This window comes from Patiria miniata, unplaced genomic scaffold (genome assembly GCF_015706575.1).
Source record: "Patiria miniata isolate m_02_andy unplaced genomic scaffold, ASM1570657v1 HiC_scaffold_29, whole genome shotgun sequence".
In the NCBI taxonomy this organism is placed as follows: domain Eukaryota; kingdom Metazoa; phylum Echinodermata; class Asteroidea; order Valvatida; family Asterinidae; genus Patiria; species Patiria miniata.
In genome coordinates this window covers 26,399,865-26,416,834 of record NW_024037068.1, presented here as the reverse complement: position 1 = coordinate 26,416,834, position 16,970 = coordinate 26,399,865, and the positions used below count along the sequence as shown (strand labels likewise).

Below are 16,970 nucleotides of genomic sequence, written 5' to 3'. Positions count from 1 at the left end.
CTTTTGGGTCAACCTTTATTTCTTAAAGGAAAAGGGAAATAATCGCAACGATCAGTGGATTGTCACCTTGTCATGAATCCAGTTTAGGAGCTGTTGAACAGGGCTCTTGATAAGTAAATTGATTTTATTTGTCATGTAACAATTCCCTAAATTTTTGAAGAACGATAAATATCGCGAATTTTAACCTCCCCCATGCTGACCATTTCTATGACTATAGTTTGCGGGTACACTGATTCATGTGGCTTATCTCTTCTGCGAGCAAGCCAGGGCAGAGGTCATAAGATCTTACAAAAAAGGAGGGAATCATCTCCCCATCCCCTAACCAGGGGCGGCGGAACCGGGGGCGGGGGTGGACTTGCCTACAGGTTTTTCTAGGCCAAAAAAGTGCCCCTCGAGATGAAAACAAAACCGCCCCTGAAACGCACACATGAAAGCATTAAGATTGCGCCTAAAAATTGTCTCCTCTCTTTCATGCAACAGTGCTCTCAAAAACACAAAACCCCTCGCGCATTAACGAGATTATGAATCTTCTCGAGATGGAAAACTATCCCTCGAAAGCACAAACACCCTCTCGATGGCAATAATACAATAGTATGGTGGCCCTGAAGGGACATCGCATATCGCAAACGTGTGCGCATACGTATGCGATGTCGCGAAATTTATCGCGAACGTGTGCGCATACGTATGCGATGTCGCGAAATTTATCGCGAACGTGTGCGCATACGTATGCAATGTCGCGAAATTTATCGCGAACGTGTGCGCATACGTATGCAATGTCGCAAAATGTATCGCAAATGTGTGCGCATACGTATGCGATGTCGCGAAATTTATCGCGAACGTTTGCGCATACATATGCAATGTCGTGAAACAATTCGCGAATATGTGCGCACACGTATGCGAATTTGTTTTGCAATGTCGTGAATTTTATTGCATACCTTGTCGCATACCTTTTAGTAAAATTCCTAATGAACTGGGGAGTTGTAGCAGCTAGTCTGGAATCTAGATGTACTGTTAGATATAAATAGGGTCTGACTAATAAACCTTCGCGCGCACGCTGTTCCTCGTGCAATCGTTACTACTAGTACTGTCGAGCGCGAACTTGCTACTTACGCAACTTTCAAATTTGCGCGCGCAAGTTTCAAACTTGCGCAAGTACCAAGTTTGCGCTCGACAGTACTAGTAGTAACGATTGCGCGAGGAACAGCGTGCGTGCGAAGGTTTATTAGTCAGACCCTATTTATATCTAACAGTACGTCTAGATTCCAGACTAGCTGCTACAACTCCCCAGTTCATTAGGAATTTTACTGAAAGGTATGCGACAAGGTATACAATAAAATTCACGACATTGCAAACAAATTCGCATACGTGTGCGCACATATTCGCGAATTGTTTCACGACATTGCATACGTGTGCGCACACATTCGCGATAAATTTCGCGACATTGCATACGTATGCGCACACGTTCGCGATAAATTTTGCGACATCGCATACGTATGCGCACACGTTCGCGATAAATTTCGCGACATCGCATACGTATGCGCACACGTTCGCGATAAATTTTGCGACATCGCATACGTATGCGCACACGTTTGCGATATGAGATGTCCCTTCAGGGCCACCATACAATAGTGCCCCTCTCGAGATGGGAAATTGGCCATCAAAAACAACAGCTCTTCTCCCGATAATTTATAGAGATAGAAAACTGCTCCTCAGTGCCCTGTTTGCTACATTAAAACTGTGCCCCTATCAAGATTGAAAAGTGACCTGTAAAAAAAAAATAACACTGCCCCTCTCATGAAAAAAAACCTGGTCCCTTGCATAGGCCTAACTATAAATTCAAGGGCGGACCAAGAAAAGTTACTGCCAGGGTGTGCCTGAGGCCAAAGGGCTCTCTCAAGTGAAAACAATTCCTTATTTGAGAACAATACAGCTATATTGAGACTATCGCAGGAATAGGCCTACTTGTTTTGTTTTGTTTTTGATTGAAGAGTTTTAAAGAATTTCACGCAAGTTTTATTTGTAAAAGTATATATTAATGTTGTGTCGGTAAATTTTGTTCCTGGTAATGTGTATTCCTTGCAATGTGAACGAAAATAGTTTCACAATTTTCTCATCTTTCACACAAACGGAAGGTGCCTTGTTTCTGAGCAAGTGCCCCTTTTGGTATATCCCCCCCCCCCCCCCAGTTTGAAAAGCGTTCCGCGCCGCGCTGCGCCCCTGACAAACTTGAAATCCTGCTGAGTGCGCCACTGACTGAAGCATTGATAAGATCCCCCTCATGGCACTTTTATTATGTTCATCAAATATTATGTACAGGGGATGATGAATGTTGGAATCATAAACATGAACATGTACTTATCATTGGGCCCCCAAATAAATGTCTAAATAAATGGCAGGACTGTTGTTCAAGTTGTTCGGTAAAAATTGAACAGCGTCCTCTCTTGGTGAGAAAAACGTGTTCCGTAATATCGAACGGCGCCCTCTATTGGTGAGATAAGTTATTCAAAATGGCGACCTCCATGTGATCATTTGTTCGCTCAAATTGTGTCCGATAAATACCTGATAAATGGGTTGTTATTGCTTCGTTGATGAATAAATTCGACATCAAACAAGTTGAATTAAGTAGAAGAGGATTAAGTACACTCATTCCTCTTTACTAACGTAAAAAGTAAGAAAATTGTCTCCTTATAATCACTGGCTTATTACATGAGTTAAGAATAGGCAGTGTATATTTTGCCGGAGACGGCAAACCTTTAGTAAACGTTAGTTTGCCGGATATGCACTGAACATGCGCAGTTACTGTTTTTTTGTTTTTTCCGGTGACAAGTTTTAGTCTGGCTCCATGCCAAAATTATCGTTGTTACCTCGTATTCACAAGATGGGCAGGATTCAGACCATTTTATAATTTCGGACTTTTTTTCCCTTTTATAAAAAAAACCCTCCAGAGCCACAAATCTGAAAAAGAAAATGTAATACTCTGCAAAAAATGTTTGAGACATGTTAAAATAATAAAAGAAGAATATTCTTATTTATTTGGGGATGAGAAAAAAAAACTTAAAAATGTGGTGCGGTCGGAATTTACTAGAGCCTTTGCTTAACCACTAGTAGTAAGGTTTTCAGATTTTGTTGTGTAGCACGTTTGGTGTAGTGGCACTACACCAAACGTGCTACACAACTTTTGGTTGGAATTTAATACATCTTATAATTCAGCCCTATTTTAAAGAGTACAGCGCCCTCTGTTGATATGGATTGCCGCCGGCAAACCTTTAGTAATCGTTAGTTTGCCGTCATTACCTCCGGCAAAATATCCACTACCTTAAGAATAAGAAGAGTTGGAATTAAACAGGATGACGTAGGGGTGTAGCCGGTTTCTGGTTCTTGTTGTTACTGTGCAAACACCTCTTAAGTGGTTATCTCGCACAGGTCGGAGTGGTTGGTGCAGTGAACTAAATTTTAAAGTAGGCCTTATTAACTAAGCTGAGGGGACTGGTTCTGGTTTGGGAAAAAATTCCATGCTGGGCCACCACTCAGAGCTCCTGCACAAAGTCTATGGGCCATGACAGAACATTTTAAAGTAACTATTAAGTATTATCAAACATGTCAAAGAATGTTTGCACTCCTTAAACAGTGTTTCTTCATCAGATTTACAACTTTTGGTACTTTTCAGGTCATATTATTAAGAAATATGAGTGGTGGCCCAGTATGGATTTTTTTTCCGTAATGACGATTTTCCTACGCGGTTTATGGTACTTCCAGAACTGTTACGGTTTTACAAACGTAAAAACCTTTCAGTTCTGGAAGTAGGTTTATGGGCCGGTTGGTGCCGTGTGGCGCGACTTGCGTGCTCTAATTCTGAAATCAGAAGGCTTCTTTCCGTCAGACGGAGAGAAGCCTCCTGATTTCAGAAGTATGCGTGCTCATTAGTCCCACTAACTGGGTCGCTAGAACTCTTAATAGAGCTAGAACAATTATTTTTTGGGTTGCAAATCCGTGAAATTCAACCAAACATCATACAGCAACCATTGAATAATGTGAATGGCTTTGATCTATCAACGCATTGTATATGGTAGTATGGACGTACATCATGTACACATACAAACACGTACGTGAAGCAGAGTTACCTGACGCCACTTACGAAACAGAATTTTTTATTTTTTTGGGCTCACCTTGTACATCAGAGAGTATACATTTTTATGTGAGAACTGTAAGGAATATGTTGACAAAGTCTTTAAGAGGGATTTGTAGGCGAATGTGGTCAACCTAGTGAAGTTTTACATGTCACTGCATTTTTACACCTTCGTTTATCACGCGTCTTTTAACTTCTTTTAAAAAACAAAAAGGAAGAAAATCATGCCATCGCACTGCCAAACCAGATTTGATATCACTCCTCATTCTACAGATTAAACAACTAAACCAAGAAAGTGACGCAACATTTTGAGATGGCGCTGTTTCATACAACACATCAAGCTGCCACCATCCTCACAAGATGTCTGCCTGCTGTATCATCACAACTTCTCTTCCATCGAGGATACCGACCGGAAGTCCTGAAACGTGGAATAGAGAAAAACAAACAAAAGAAGAAGCCACTGCATCGAGTTGTTGAAGAGATGCTTGGCTTAGAACCTGCAATTGAACAACCACCACGAGTTGAATTACCTAACAACCATCCACAATACTCAAACAGGTACAAAATGAACGTACCAAGGTATTGACCTTGTCCTGTTAATTTGTGCCTACATCCTTCTGCAGCCAAGGTCTTGAAGGAGCAGTTGTCTTGTGCATCTTGTCTCATCCTGTCTGAGTTTCCTCCAGACTACGTACATGTATTTTGAACATGAACCAAGTCATTAATACATATGATTGCTTTACTGCATGTATCGCTTGTCAAATTTCCTAGAAAAAAATCCTTCGCAGAAAGTATTGCTTCTTTGAAGTTCTTTGCCTTCTTTTAGCTCAAGCTTACATAACCATACATATTTTACTGAGATATAAAGTACTGAAAAACAATTGCACTCGCAGACCTGTTCATATGAAAGGGGAATTTGTTTTCATTGTACATTTTTGTTCACATTTTCTTCGTTAATGAATTGTCCATTTAATTAACCCAGAATCATTTTGTCTTTGAAATGTTACAAGTTGATTTGTTGTGATGAAATAAGGTTCTGAAGTGGATAAGGTACAACTGCGTGCAGAAAGGTTGGAGTTTTGAAGGTACCCATTTAACCTTTGCCCATTGATCACCCTTCTCGATTTGTTTATTTCTTATCTTCAGGGTAGATTTTGGACCGGAGAATCCTCACTACCATGATGACGTTGCTTACTTATTCACCCATGATGTCTCCTTACAGGAAGGTGTCAAGCAGGCGCTGTGGTTGACAAAAAGCAAACTCATGGGAAACGGACAGGTACATGAATGTTACACAAGTTCTTAATGTTTAATTACAACCTTTGGTGACTGATAGGGCTGTGCATACGAACCGAGTACCCGATCGTTGATGTCAGAAACTGGTTCCAAAACTGGAAAAAGAAAGGTTGTGAATGTCATTTGTTAGGGATGTTCAAATAGAAAGCCAGGCTACATAGGAAAACAAAACATAATTCATCTTTATGACACTTGCAAAACTTGCAGTTTTCACCACAAAGCTCACTGTACACACTTGAGCAAGATGCTCCATTGATGCACCGATGTACAGTATTATTGTGCAAACCTTTATGATAGATCTTAACAGCAACCTCCGATATTTGAATTGTGGGGTTGGGCTTCTTTAACAGGTACCTGGGTACCCATGTGTTTTTTCAGTCGGGTACCCGGTTCCTGTACTACCCATCAATTCACAGCTGTACCCTTAGTGACTGATCCATTAGGGTAGCCACATGCCTCGTCATCTAATTAGTGATGCGCATGAATGGATTAAGCCCCATACATTCAAGCCTTGACCAATTGCAGCCTTCATTGCACAACTAATGTCTGGCAAAACCCAACGTTTTTTGCACTTGTTCATGACACAAGCAGCAAGCAGCATGACACAGTCAACGTGCATAGTGGGCTTAATTGATCGGTCTAGAGTGCCAGTTTTCCTGTCGGGAGTTTTAATTGAGTTCTCTTAAAATACCTGTAAAGAATTTGTAACTGCTTTTGATTTAGAGGCAAAGCACACAGCGTTAATTTGTTCATTTTTGTACATAGATGCCAAACCAGATTCAGGACCTGACTACCTCTCTAGAGATTCCTGATATGGACGAAAAAGTAGAGCAGTCTATCAGACAGTGCCGACAATATGATACAGTAAACAAGTTCATCTCAATGAAAAGATACAGGTCAGTGTTAATCCTACCAACAGGTTCAGCCAAAGTGACAGATTCAAGCTAAGTGCTGAATAAAATACCATTAATTAATAACATTAGGTCAAACAGTTCTTAAAATAAACTTGTTGAAGTGTACTGATATGTACATGTACATGTAGTTGGACATGAAATTGAGTAATGATAGAGAAGCTGTGTAGCACTGCTTATGTGGGTAAAATAAAAAAAAGTCAAAAGCAGTGCTTACCATGTTGTTGGACATGTTGAATAAACCCAACATTTAAATGTCATACATGTATGGTAGTTGTGGGCATGATCAGGCACTGAATGGTTATTCAAGATGCTTCTAGCAGAGTTGAAGTCTTAGCGGGGTTAGTCTATAGGCCTCTGAAACTGACTGTCTCACAAACTTGCTGATTGTCGCTTGTCAATTAGACCAGTTGTAGTCTAGTAAAGAGAGCGTGGCAGTGCTATCATATAGGATTACCCCGTAATGCCAACAATGGGCTAATTCTGGCCCATTGTGCAGACCAGATGCATGCAAATACTTCCAGTAAATAGCCATTTTAATCAATTGGGTAAAATTTGTTGGGAACCAGAATCAGCTTCACTGGGTTTGCTTTGTCAAGTTCTTCTTGTACATTCTTTACAGGCATTGAACACATTATTTTATTTCTTTCAATTCTTTCCTTTCAGTTTTACAACGACGATGGCCTTAATCAGACTTTGTAGTCTACTTGGCCCACAGTACTCTGACATTCTTAGCAGAGCACAGGCACCCAATTACTACGTTAGTGCTAGCTGGACAAGAGGTAAGAGACAAGGCATTCAGGGTGTCAGGTTGGCTCAGTGGGATTATCCTCACCTTCAACTGCTGTGAACCAGGTTCTAATCCCAATTATGTCACCAATAAGGTAACCCATAGAAAAAAATGTCATCAGTTACAGTGAAGCATGTGGATTTGTTTTTTCCATTTCAGAAAATAATGTGATCCAAGTGAGAGGTCGGCCAGGCATGTTAATGACATCCAAGAACCCTCTTCAACCGTTAGCTGGTCTAGATGAGATCCAACAAACTAGCGATCACACATTGGAGACATTCTATCCGCTAGCACCAACCATTGATCTCAGGACATGCTATGTGTACAAGGATAACTACAACTTCCCCGGTAGGAATGCTTCTAAACTAGAAACTAACTGGATATGAAAAGATTAAATAACTAGAAATGTGTTTGTGGACAAACACAAGCTGTTTCGGATATTCGAAATACTCTGAGCACGCGATGAACAATCAGTGACGTCACTAAAAATGTCATCTATAACAGCACATTATACGTACATGTCAAGTTATAACCAAATCGAACATATAGGTCTGTAAATATAGGCCTATAAAGAACAAAATGCCCCTTTAAGGGATGTCACATGACATTTGATGATGACATCACATGAATTTTCATCTATAACCCATCTCGGCATTGGTACGATCACGAATTTCTTCTAGGATTATCTGTGGGTGTAGTCTTAGTGTGTACCAGGTCTAACGTCGATCGCATAATTTACAAAAATGCCAAAGTAGAGTGTTTTAAAACGTGTACATGTACAAGACATATGGGGAAAAACGCATCTTAAATGTGACGTAACCCAACACTTGATGACGCCACGATCACAAATTTCTTCTTGGAACATCTGTGGGTGGTGGTCTAAGTGTGTACCAAGTATAAAGTCGATCAAATTTACGAAAGTGCCAAAAAGTGGAGCGTTTTAAAATGTGTACAAAACCTATGGTGAAAATGTGCATCTTTAATGTGAAGTAACGTGACACCTGATGACGTCACGATCACGAATTTCCTCTTGGACCATCTGTGGGTGATGGTCTAAGTGTGTACCAAGTGTAACGTCGATCAGATTTACGAAAGTGCCAAAAAGTGGAGCATTTTAAAACATGTACAAACCCTATGGGGAAAAAATGCATCTTTAATGTGACGTAACCTAACTCTTGATGACGTCACGATCACGAATTTCTTCTAGGACCATCTGTGGGTGGTGTTCTAATTATGAATTAAGTTTAAAGTCGATCGGATTTACGAAGATGCCAAACTGGAGTGTTTTAAAACGTGTACAAAACATATGGGGAAAAATGCATCTTTAATGTGACGTAACCTGACACCTGATGACGTCACTATCACAAATTTCTTCTAGGACCATCTGTGGGTGGTGGTCTAAGTATGTACCAAGTCTGAAATCAATCGGATTTATAAAAGTGGCAAAGTGGACTGCCAGAAGAAACGTGTGTTAAACCTATGGAGAAAAAGTCTGAAAAAGGAGAAGAAAAAAAAAACTAGAGATCTATGTCTGTTTGCAACAGAACATAGGGCTTTTCCGCATTATGATTTTTTTTAATCAATAATACGTCTCTGACTATGCATGAACATAAAGTCTGTCAAAGTTAGCCGAAAATCGGCTAAAACCATCACTGTGGTCAGCATTTGAACTCAGCAACACGTGCCCTGTGGGCTTACTGACATACGATGTATGTGCGTATGTATGGTGGCCCTGAAGGGATATCGCATATCGCAAACGTGTGCGCATACATATGCGATGTCGCGAAATTTATTGCGAATGTCTGCGCACACGTATGCAATGTCGTGAAACAATTCGCGAATATGTGCGCACACGTATGCGATGTCGCAAAATTTATCGCGAATATGTGCGCACACGTATGCGATGTCGTGAAACAATTCGCGAATATGTGCGCACACGTATGCGAATTTGTTTGCAATGTCGTGAATTTTATTGCATACCTTGTCGCATACCTTTCAGTAAAATTCCTAATGAACTGGGGAGTTGTAGCAGCTAGTCTGGAATCTAGACGTACTGTTAGATATAAATAGGGTCTGACTAATAAACCTTCGCGCGCACGCTGTTCCTCGTGCAATCGTTACTACTAGTACTGTCGAGCGCAAACTTGCTACTAACGCAAGTTTGAAACTTGCGCGCGCAAATTTCAAAGTTGCGCAAGTAGCAAGTTTGCACCTCCTCAATTTTGTTTACCAAAGAGCACCAAGGAATGGGAAATTGTACCAAGGCAAATGATCGAAAGCACCAAGGCAAATTATGGAGGACACCAATGTACATGAGGACACCAAAAAAGCATAATAGTACCCCACCTTGTCTGTACAATCCAAGCTTGAAGAGAAAAAAAAAAGCAAAAAAAAAAAAAAAAAAAACCGTATGGCCGCGTCAATTCCGGAACTTTGGTCTGACCAGAGACCGAATACTTTTTTTTTGGCCTAAGATATATCAGTTTAGTATAGGGAAAGACTTGTGGAGAAAGCTGTGTACAAAGTCTATGAGAAAAATTAATTATTCATAAATCCATAATAAATCACTTGATGACGTCACCATGACCTCACTCTTCGGGACACATCTTGCCTACAGGGACTATGCTTATGCCAACTTTCAATGATATCTGACAAAGATTAATGCCAAAACTGCTATAATACGTCACTGTTAATGCGCATGCATGAACATAAACCTGTCAAAGTTAGCCGAAAATCGGCTAAAACGGTCACTGTGGACAGGATTTGACCTCAGCAACACGTGCGCTGCAGGCTGACTGACATACGATGTATGTGCCTATGTACATGTACAACGTACGTGCATGTCCATGTACATGTACATTGTGGACGTCCTGTCCTGTGCATGTTTTGAAGCAGAGGTATTGTCAACGTGAAGTTTTAAGCGTGCGCAGGGTATGTTCGAGTTCGCTTATCGCCTCGAAACTTTAAAATATTTTAGACCTACCCTTCAATCAACAATTAAATTAAAAACTAATATAAAAACTGCCATGGTTGATTTTTCAGGAATTTTCTAAGGAAAAAGGGTCTTTTCATTATAACTTCCGGTCTGATGACGTCATTCGCCTAAAACTTCGCACACGTCTTAAGGTGGTCAAGGTCATTATACACACCAATATTTAGGCGATTCCGACAAACTTCGCCACAGACATCTATTCAAAATACATTTTTGCTAATTTTCAACCTGTCGCTAGAGGGCGCTCGAAGATTGCATGACGTCATCGGTAGATGATTTGAAGAATACTATCGGCCAAGAGACTAACACCGTTAAAAGCAAGTTCATATCTATTACCACTTTTAAATAATAAGCCACTTCCGGTTTGGGCCTTTTTCGACCGGAAGCAAGGGTCACGTGATTGCACGCACACTAAATGAAATGAAGGCCTCAACCTACTCTACCACTTGCCGGCAACAGAATGCTGCGGACGCGTACGGTTGATTTCTTATGCATTTTTAAATATTAAAAGTGTCACAATTTAATTGCCTATAAATAAACACAGGATGACGTCATCATGACGTCATCATTCCACAATGTTGTTTGAATTAGGGTTTTTGCTTGGACAAAGAGTGGTGTAAATGAATAACTGGCAAAAAGTCGAAAATGCCCTTTGAAAAGCGACATTTTTTTTAAAATTTCTGTGTACAAAGTCTATGGGAAAAATTAATTATTCAAAAATCCATAATAAATCACTTGATGACGTCACCATGACGTCACTCTTCGGGGCACATCTATGCTATAAGGACTAAGCCTATGCTGACTTTGAACGATGTATGACAAAGATGAATGGCAAAAGTGTGGGGCAGAAGAAACGTGTACAATGTCTATGGGATTTGCCGGGGAATAAAAAGAAGAAGAAGCAAGAAAAAAAATGAGAACAAAAAGAAAGGCTTTTCCGCAACTATGCGGAAAAGCCAAAAAAGAAAAAAGAAAAAAAAAAATCTTAACGAAAACAATAGCTGTTTCGGTGTGTCACCGAAACAGCTAACTAGAGGTAGCCCCAACCATTGATCTCAGGACATGCTATGTGTGTACAAGGATAACTACAACTTCCCCGGTAGGAATGCTTATAAACTAGAAACTAACTGGATATGAAAAGATTAAATAACTAGAGTTAGCCCCAACCATTGATCTCAGGACATGCTATGTGTACAAGGATAACTACAACTTCCCCGGTAGGAATGTTAAATAAACTAGAAACTATTGGGAATAACTAGAGTTAGCCCCAACCATTCATCTCAGGACGTGCTATGTGTGTACAAGGATACAGCTTCCCTTGTCGTAATGCTTAACAACTAGAAACTGGGTTAAATGGATTGGAAGAAATGAGATAATTTTAACTAACTAGGGTACATTGTAAATGGTTAATAAATGAGACAGAAAACTTGTCCATATTTTAAGTAAGATCAACAAAGATGTCAAGGGACAGGACATTGTAAGAAGATTAAAGATAGGCATTTGTTCAAAATCTTCTATACTGGAAAAGTTGTAACAATCTGTCCTTTATTTATCTTAACTGATCAGTTACATCAGAATTACATGTATACATCAATCCCAGCTTACAACAAATAGCGCGGTTCAACAAAATGAAGGATACTTTCACAAATATCCTGACTTTCATTTGCAATTTTCTGAAGAATTGTGAACTACCTTAGCTGAATTTATTGAATTGAAAATGTGCATGCAAATTTCCTTCTGATTAATGACCAGGTATACACTGATTCGTTGTTTCTTACAACTGCAGGTTTCCATGATGGTTACCCGTTCCCTCACGCACACACTCTGTTTATGTATGGAGAGTACGATGAGAGACAAGCTGAAAAGATCAATGCTAGAGGAATCATGTTTGCATTTGCCAACGCTTTGTGCAGAGCCAAGTTGCAGTATGGAGTAAGTGACAAGTCAGTTTGTCAAGTTGTCTGTTTAGTTGTACATGTACATGTAGTTAGATTAATGGGTGATGTTTAATCAGCCTATTTGCTTTGTGCATACTCGTTGAGGGAGTCCTTCATATCATCATTCAATGCTTTTCTGAATAAATGCCATTGTCGCAGTTCATGTTAATAGCTTGTGATGTGACTTGGGATTGGATGACTTGTGATTGACTTGGAACGATGACTTGAAATGACAGTAGATTTCAAGTTGATAAACCTATTTTCTTCTTTCTCACACTCACAGACTGAAGAGATGGACCTCCCCACCCCGTTTGTCACCCAGTGTGTCGTCACTAATGGCGTCAACTTTTCCTACATCCACGTTCAGCTGAACACACTGCAGTTAGACTCCAGTGACGGACTCAAGAACATGGTGTGGCTCGATGCAGACAGCGCCCTCTATCAGGACATGTATCCACCACTACTGAAGATACGACGCACGAAGGGCAATCGTAAGACAGACAGACGATATATTCGTCCATTGGTTCGTCGAGACCCAGAGCTTGGTTGCAGAGAATTGGATGTTGATGTCTTTAGGAAGTTCCTTGCCTGTTATCTTAATGGAGCAGTGAATTGATGTGGAGATTATTGGCATGTATTTGTCATTCATAAATACCTAATGTAGTTTACCCATTCCCATTGGTCGAGAGCCCATCATGTGACTGGTCTTAAGCAGATGATAATGACGTGGCTGGCTGGTCTTAAACACTTTTCCAGTGTCGCATAAGATTTGGACTCCCATGAAAACCAGTGCCTTTTAACGTCTCATTGGTTGAACGTTCATATTCCTCACGTAGGCATGCGCAATACTACCAGTGAATCAGTATTTCATAGTCCAAAATTCACACTACACCAGCCCAGCTGTGTTTTGCATGACAATCTCCTTATAAGGTAAAGGAGTTGTAGAGGGACATTCCATATCATAGTAAGTCAGTGAGATAGGTAACCAGTCTTAAGTCACAAGTGACAGTCAGTCAGTGAGATAGGTAACCAGTCAACCTCGTTCCCATGGGTACGAGATCTTGCTGCGCCATGTTGTTTCCCATCATGCCTTGCGCAATCTCAACCCCTGGAATTGTGTAATTTAAATGTGTCAAAATATGGCACATTATAATTAGGCTGCAGTTTGTCCGTTTTACGTGCCGACGCCATCTTTAAAATGTTTAACCCTAACCCACCTCACTCCTCCAAAATCCTCCTGGCGGTTTTGGAGGATTCTAGAGGATTGAGGATGAATGGTGATTGAATCAAATGAGGATTCTGGAGGATTGAGGATGAATGGTGATTGAAGCACATGAGGATTTTGGAGGATTGAGGATTAATGGTGAATGAAGCACAAGAGGATTTTGGAGGATTGAGGATGAATGCATTTTGAGGCAGGACTATCTGATGATTTTGAAGGATTTGGCGTTGGTTATCCTTCATTTAAACACGAGTGCAAAGTTTTGGGATGAGGAGGATTTTGGAGGATTGAGGATGAATGCATTTTGAGGCAGGACTGTCTGACAATTTTGAAAAATTTAGGCGGAGTTGAAAAATTTTGGAGGATTTTGGAGGATTGAGGATGGTTGTAAGCAACAAGGGCTTAGGGGGTTAGGGTTAAAGTTGTGATTTTGAAGAATCAATGCTTTCAAACATAAGGTTTGGACGTTGCGTTATTTAGCAAAGATTTGTATTAAATGTACGTACCCCTTTCACCCCTTTACAACCGAAGATACAGGTTTTTTTTTAGCGAAAAACGAGGTTGCCATAATCCATATTGTACAGGCATCGCGAGTTTTGAATAACAAACAATTTTCGTAAGTGACGTGATATGCAAAGCACACGGGCGCATTATGGCCTGGTGTGCAATCTTTGAAATGCGCGCGCAGCACGCTCTGAATAGCCAGTCAGCATCGTTTACATGTACATCACGGCCAGGGGTTAGTGAAGGAACGCGCACGCGCCCATGGAGTCCAGGTTGGTAACCAGTCTTATTCACAAGTGACAGTCAGTCAGTGAGATAGGTAACCAGTCTAAATCAGGGGAGCCAGTCAGTCAGTGAGATAGGTAACCAGTCTAATTCACAAGTGACAGTCAGTTACTGAGAGAAAACGGAACAACTTTTATCATTATTCATGGATCAAATTATATTGGAAAGTATTTGTATGCCCTCTGAAAGATTTCCCATCTGAATGTCAACCATTTCGCATCATGAGGTAATGATTACTTCATCAGTTTTGTCAGTCTGTATAATTTTCGGACGTCATAATTATCTGACATTTCATAAATAATGATTTTCTAGATTCTGATTTTGTGTTGTTTCAAAACATTGAGGTCAATAACATGTGTCACAAAATGAAATCACACAGAACAATGACACAATTGCTTTTCTGTTAAAAACATCATTCACCCTTCATCACTTTCCCCATCCCCATGTTTGCTCAGAACTGTAATAGACCACCATATATCACAATGAAAAATGGAAGATTCCATTACAGTTTATAGGGGATTAAGGGAAGTTTTGAGGGGTGAGTGTCTTACTTTTTATATTTTAATAACAAACTGTACAAGTTGTGTGATTGTTGCGCTACCTCTATGGACATATATCAATTAAATCATTCATCATATTCAAAGTGCAATATCGTAAACAGGAATCCACATTTTGTTGTTGTCCACAATAATTATTTATAACTGTACAATTCTTACTCTGGACTTCACAAACTGTGGCTCGACATAGCCACAAGGTGCACTGTACAACTAGGGTTTAGAGAAATGACAGCAGAGAAATGGATATGGGTTCTCGTGCTTCAAGTTGCATTCCCTATGATCTTCAACAAATTCTATTTGCTTCTACTAATACATTTTCAACAAACTTGTTTGTTTTATTCCACTGAAAAAAAAGCATTTTGTTTTGGACACAAAGAGATCCGCTTTGCCAGTAGACTGGCTCCCAGTCCGTACATTATCGATACTGATTGTGGGGCAGGGATAGGCCTCCTCGCGAGAACGGGAATTATTGTCTGGCAGCCAATAACTCGAAATTGTACAGTAATAATTCAACAACTAAACATGTGCCTATTTTTGTCAGTTGGTGTGTCATTCAAAAGTGAATTACTTGTGTATTCCTAGACAAAATAGCAATTTAGACAAGGAACCAATTTTTTAGGATGAAACTTGAAAATAGCACAGGGAATGCATCTTCAACAGAATTGAAGGCAAGTCCATCATAAGTCACATCACAAGTAACATGACTCACTCATAACAAGGACAAAGGAATGCCTTTGTCAACGTTCATTTGAGTAGCAAAACAAAGAACTTGTGAATGACTTGTGAGGAATTTACTTTAACTCAGATTCATAAAAAGAATTTCAAAGTGCCATCTACTAAAAGCCATATTTAAACATCACAAACATCATCTTTATAATATTTAAATTGTCTTAAGCGCTGTTAGATTTTTTACTGGAAAGTTACCCATAATACTTGTATCTTGTTTTTTTTACAACAAAAATTAACAGAGAGTCAACAAGTTTTAGTAAACTGTGAATTGTAATCTGTACAAGGAATTGCGTACATTCACTTGGGCTAGCCGAAACCAATATACAATAGCTTGCCATGTCGGTCAGGTATCTCACGGTCATTGTACAAATCACAAGGCAGCTCACTATAAAACAGGCACCAGCCTAAGTTGATTTAAGAAGCCTCACTTTGAGCAACATAAACAAAGGAAACACCAAGATACCGGTAACAACCACATGATGACTGTTTCTATGGCAACATGCCATCACACATATACTAGACTTCCACCAGTCTCACATTTCCTCCACAAGCTTATTTTCTTACAGGTTCAGTTACGTCTAAAATCTTTTAAGATTCAGAGGTATTTCTGGTGTACAGACAATTTTCTGCACCATGTATCATAGCAGTATGTACATTGTTACTACATGGAACAGGAACATAAACATGATGCAGACAGGTCTCAATAAACACATTCTACAAGACCAATGCTGAGAAATATGGTGAGAATTTCTAAGTTTTGTTTTGTTAAAATCAATGCATTTTGGAACCTTGCGATTATGTTCCTAATTCACAGGTCACATTGTTTGCCGGTACTAAAATGCTGAACAGACTTCAGCCAGTCTACTACTTGCACAAAGTCACAGATTTTTAAACAATTAAACCTTGAAATGTATAAATACACTCCGTTTACATTCATATGACTGTACACATAGGCATATTCAGGACCTTATGGCAAATTTGAAATTTCTCCTTTAAAACAGGAAAAATACCAATTGTTCTTTGCTTTCCCCTGACATACATGCCTGTATTATCATTTTTATCACAAAGCTATTCACAGATAATCTTTTATATTTTATGAAGATGAAATTATTTTACATCACACATTTCACATTTTATATCTTAATGAAAAGAATCAGTTGTCACAAAAAATACATCTGCACCAGATTTCCATGCTTAATTCCAGTGCTAACTTCGAGTATGTCAAAGAATATTCCTATCACTAAAGTTAAAAGTAACAAGTACATTTCCTTCTAGTTTATCAAAAACAATCTCTTTTCATTCTAGTTAAAATTGTGAAAGGCAAGATAACACAATTCTTTTTCATAAATGACACTTGGAAAGTCAGAAGAAAAAAACCCAGTAAACCCCTTCCCCCCTCCCCAAAAAAAGGAAAAGGAAAAAGGACTGGAAACAGTCGTGTGACGATAAAACAAGTGATTTAATTTTTTCCTGAGCCCACGGAAGCTACAAATTCCAAAATATTAGCCGACAGAAACCTGAACATTAGTAACACATTTTGCATCTACATGCGAGAGGCACCTGCACTTAGCTACCAGGTTAAATAGCAACAAGCAAAAAGATCTACCTTATGCATTTAAGG

At 39.6% G+C, this 16,970-nt stretch overlaps 1 protein-coding gene across 1 annotated transcript; it reads left to right on the top strand.

Annotated features, from left to right (window-relative positions):
- Positions 1-2,501: 2,501 nt before the first annotated feature.
- Positions 2,502-13,016, top strand: LOC119735867 (39S ribosomal protein L37, mitochondrial-like). Its single transcript, XM_038209810.1, has 8 exons — positions 2,502-2,668; positions 4,400-4,684; positions 5,273-5,405; positions 6,188-6,318; positions 7,000-7,115; positions 7,283-7,471; positions 11,902-12,047; positions 12,336-13,016. Exons 2-8 carry the CDS (start codon positions 4,440-4,442, stop codon positions 12,666-12,668), a joined length of 1,293 nt encoding a protein of 430 aa, XP_038065738.1. The 5' UTR covers positions 2,502-2,668; positions 4,400-4,439; the 3' UTR covers positions 12,669-13,016.
- The last annotated feature ends 3,954 nt before the right edge of the window (positions 13,017-16,970 follow it).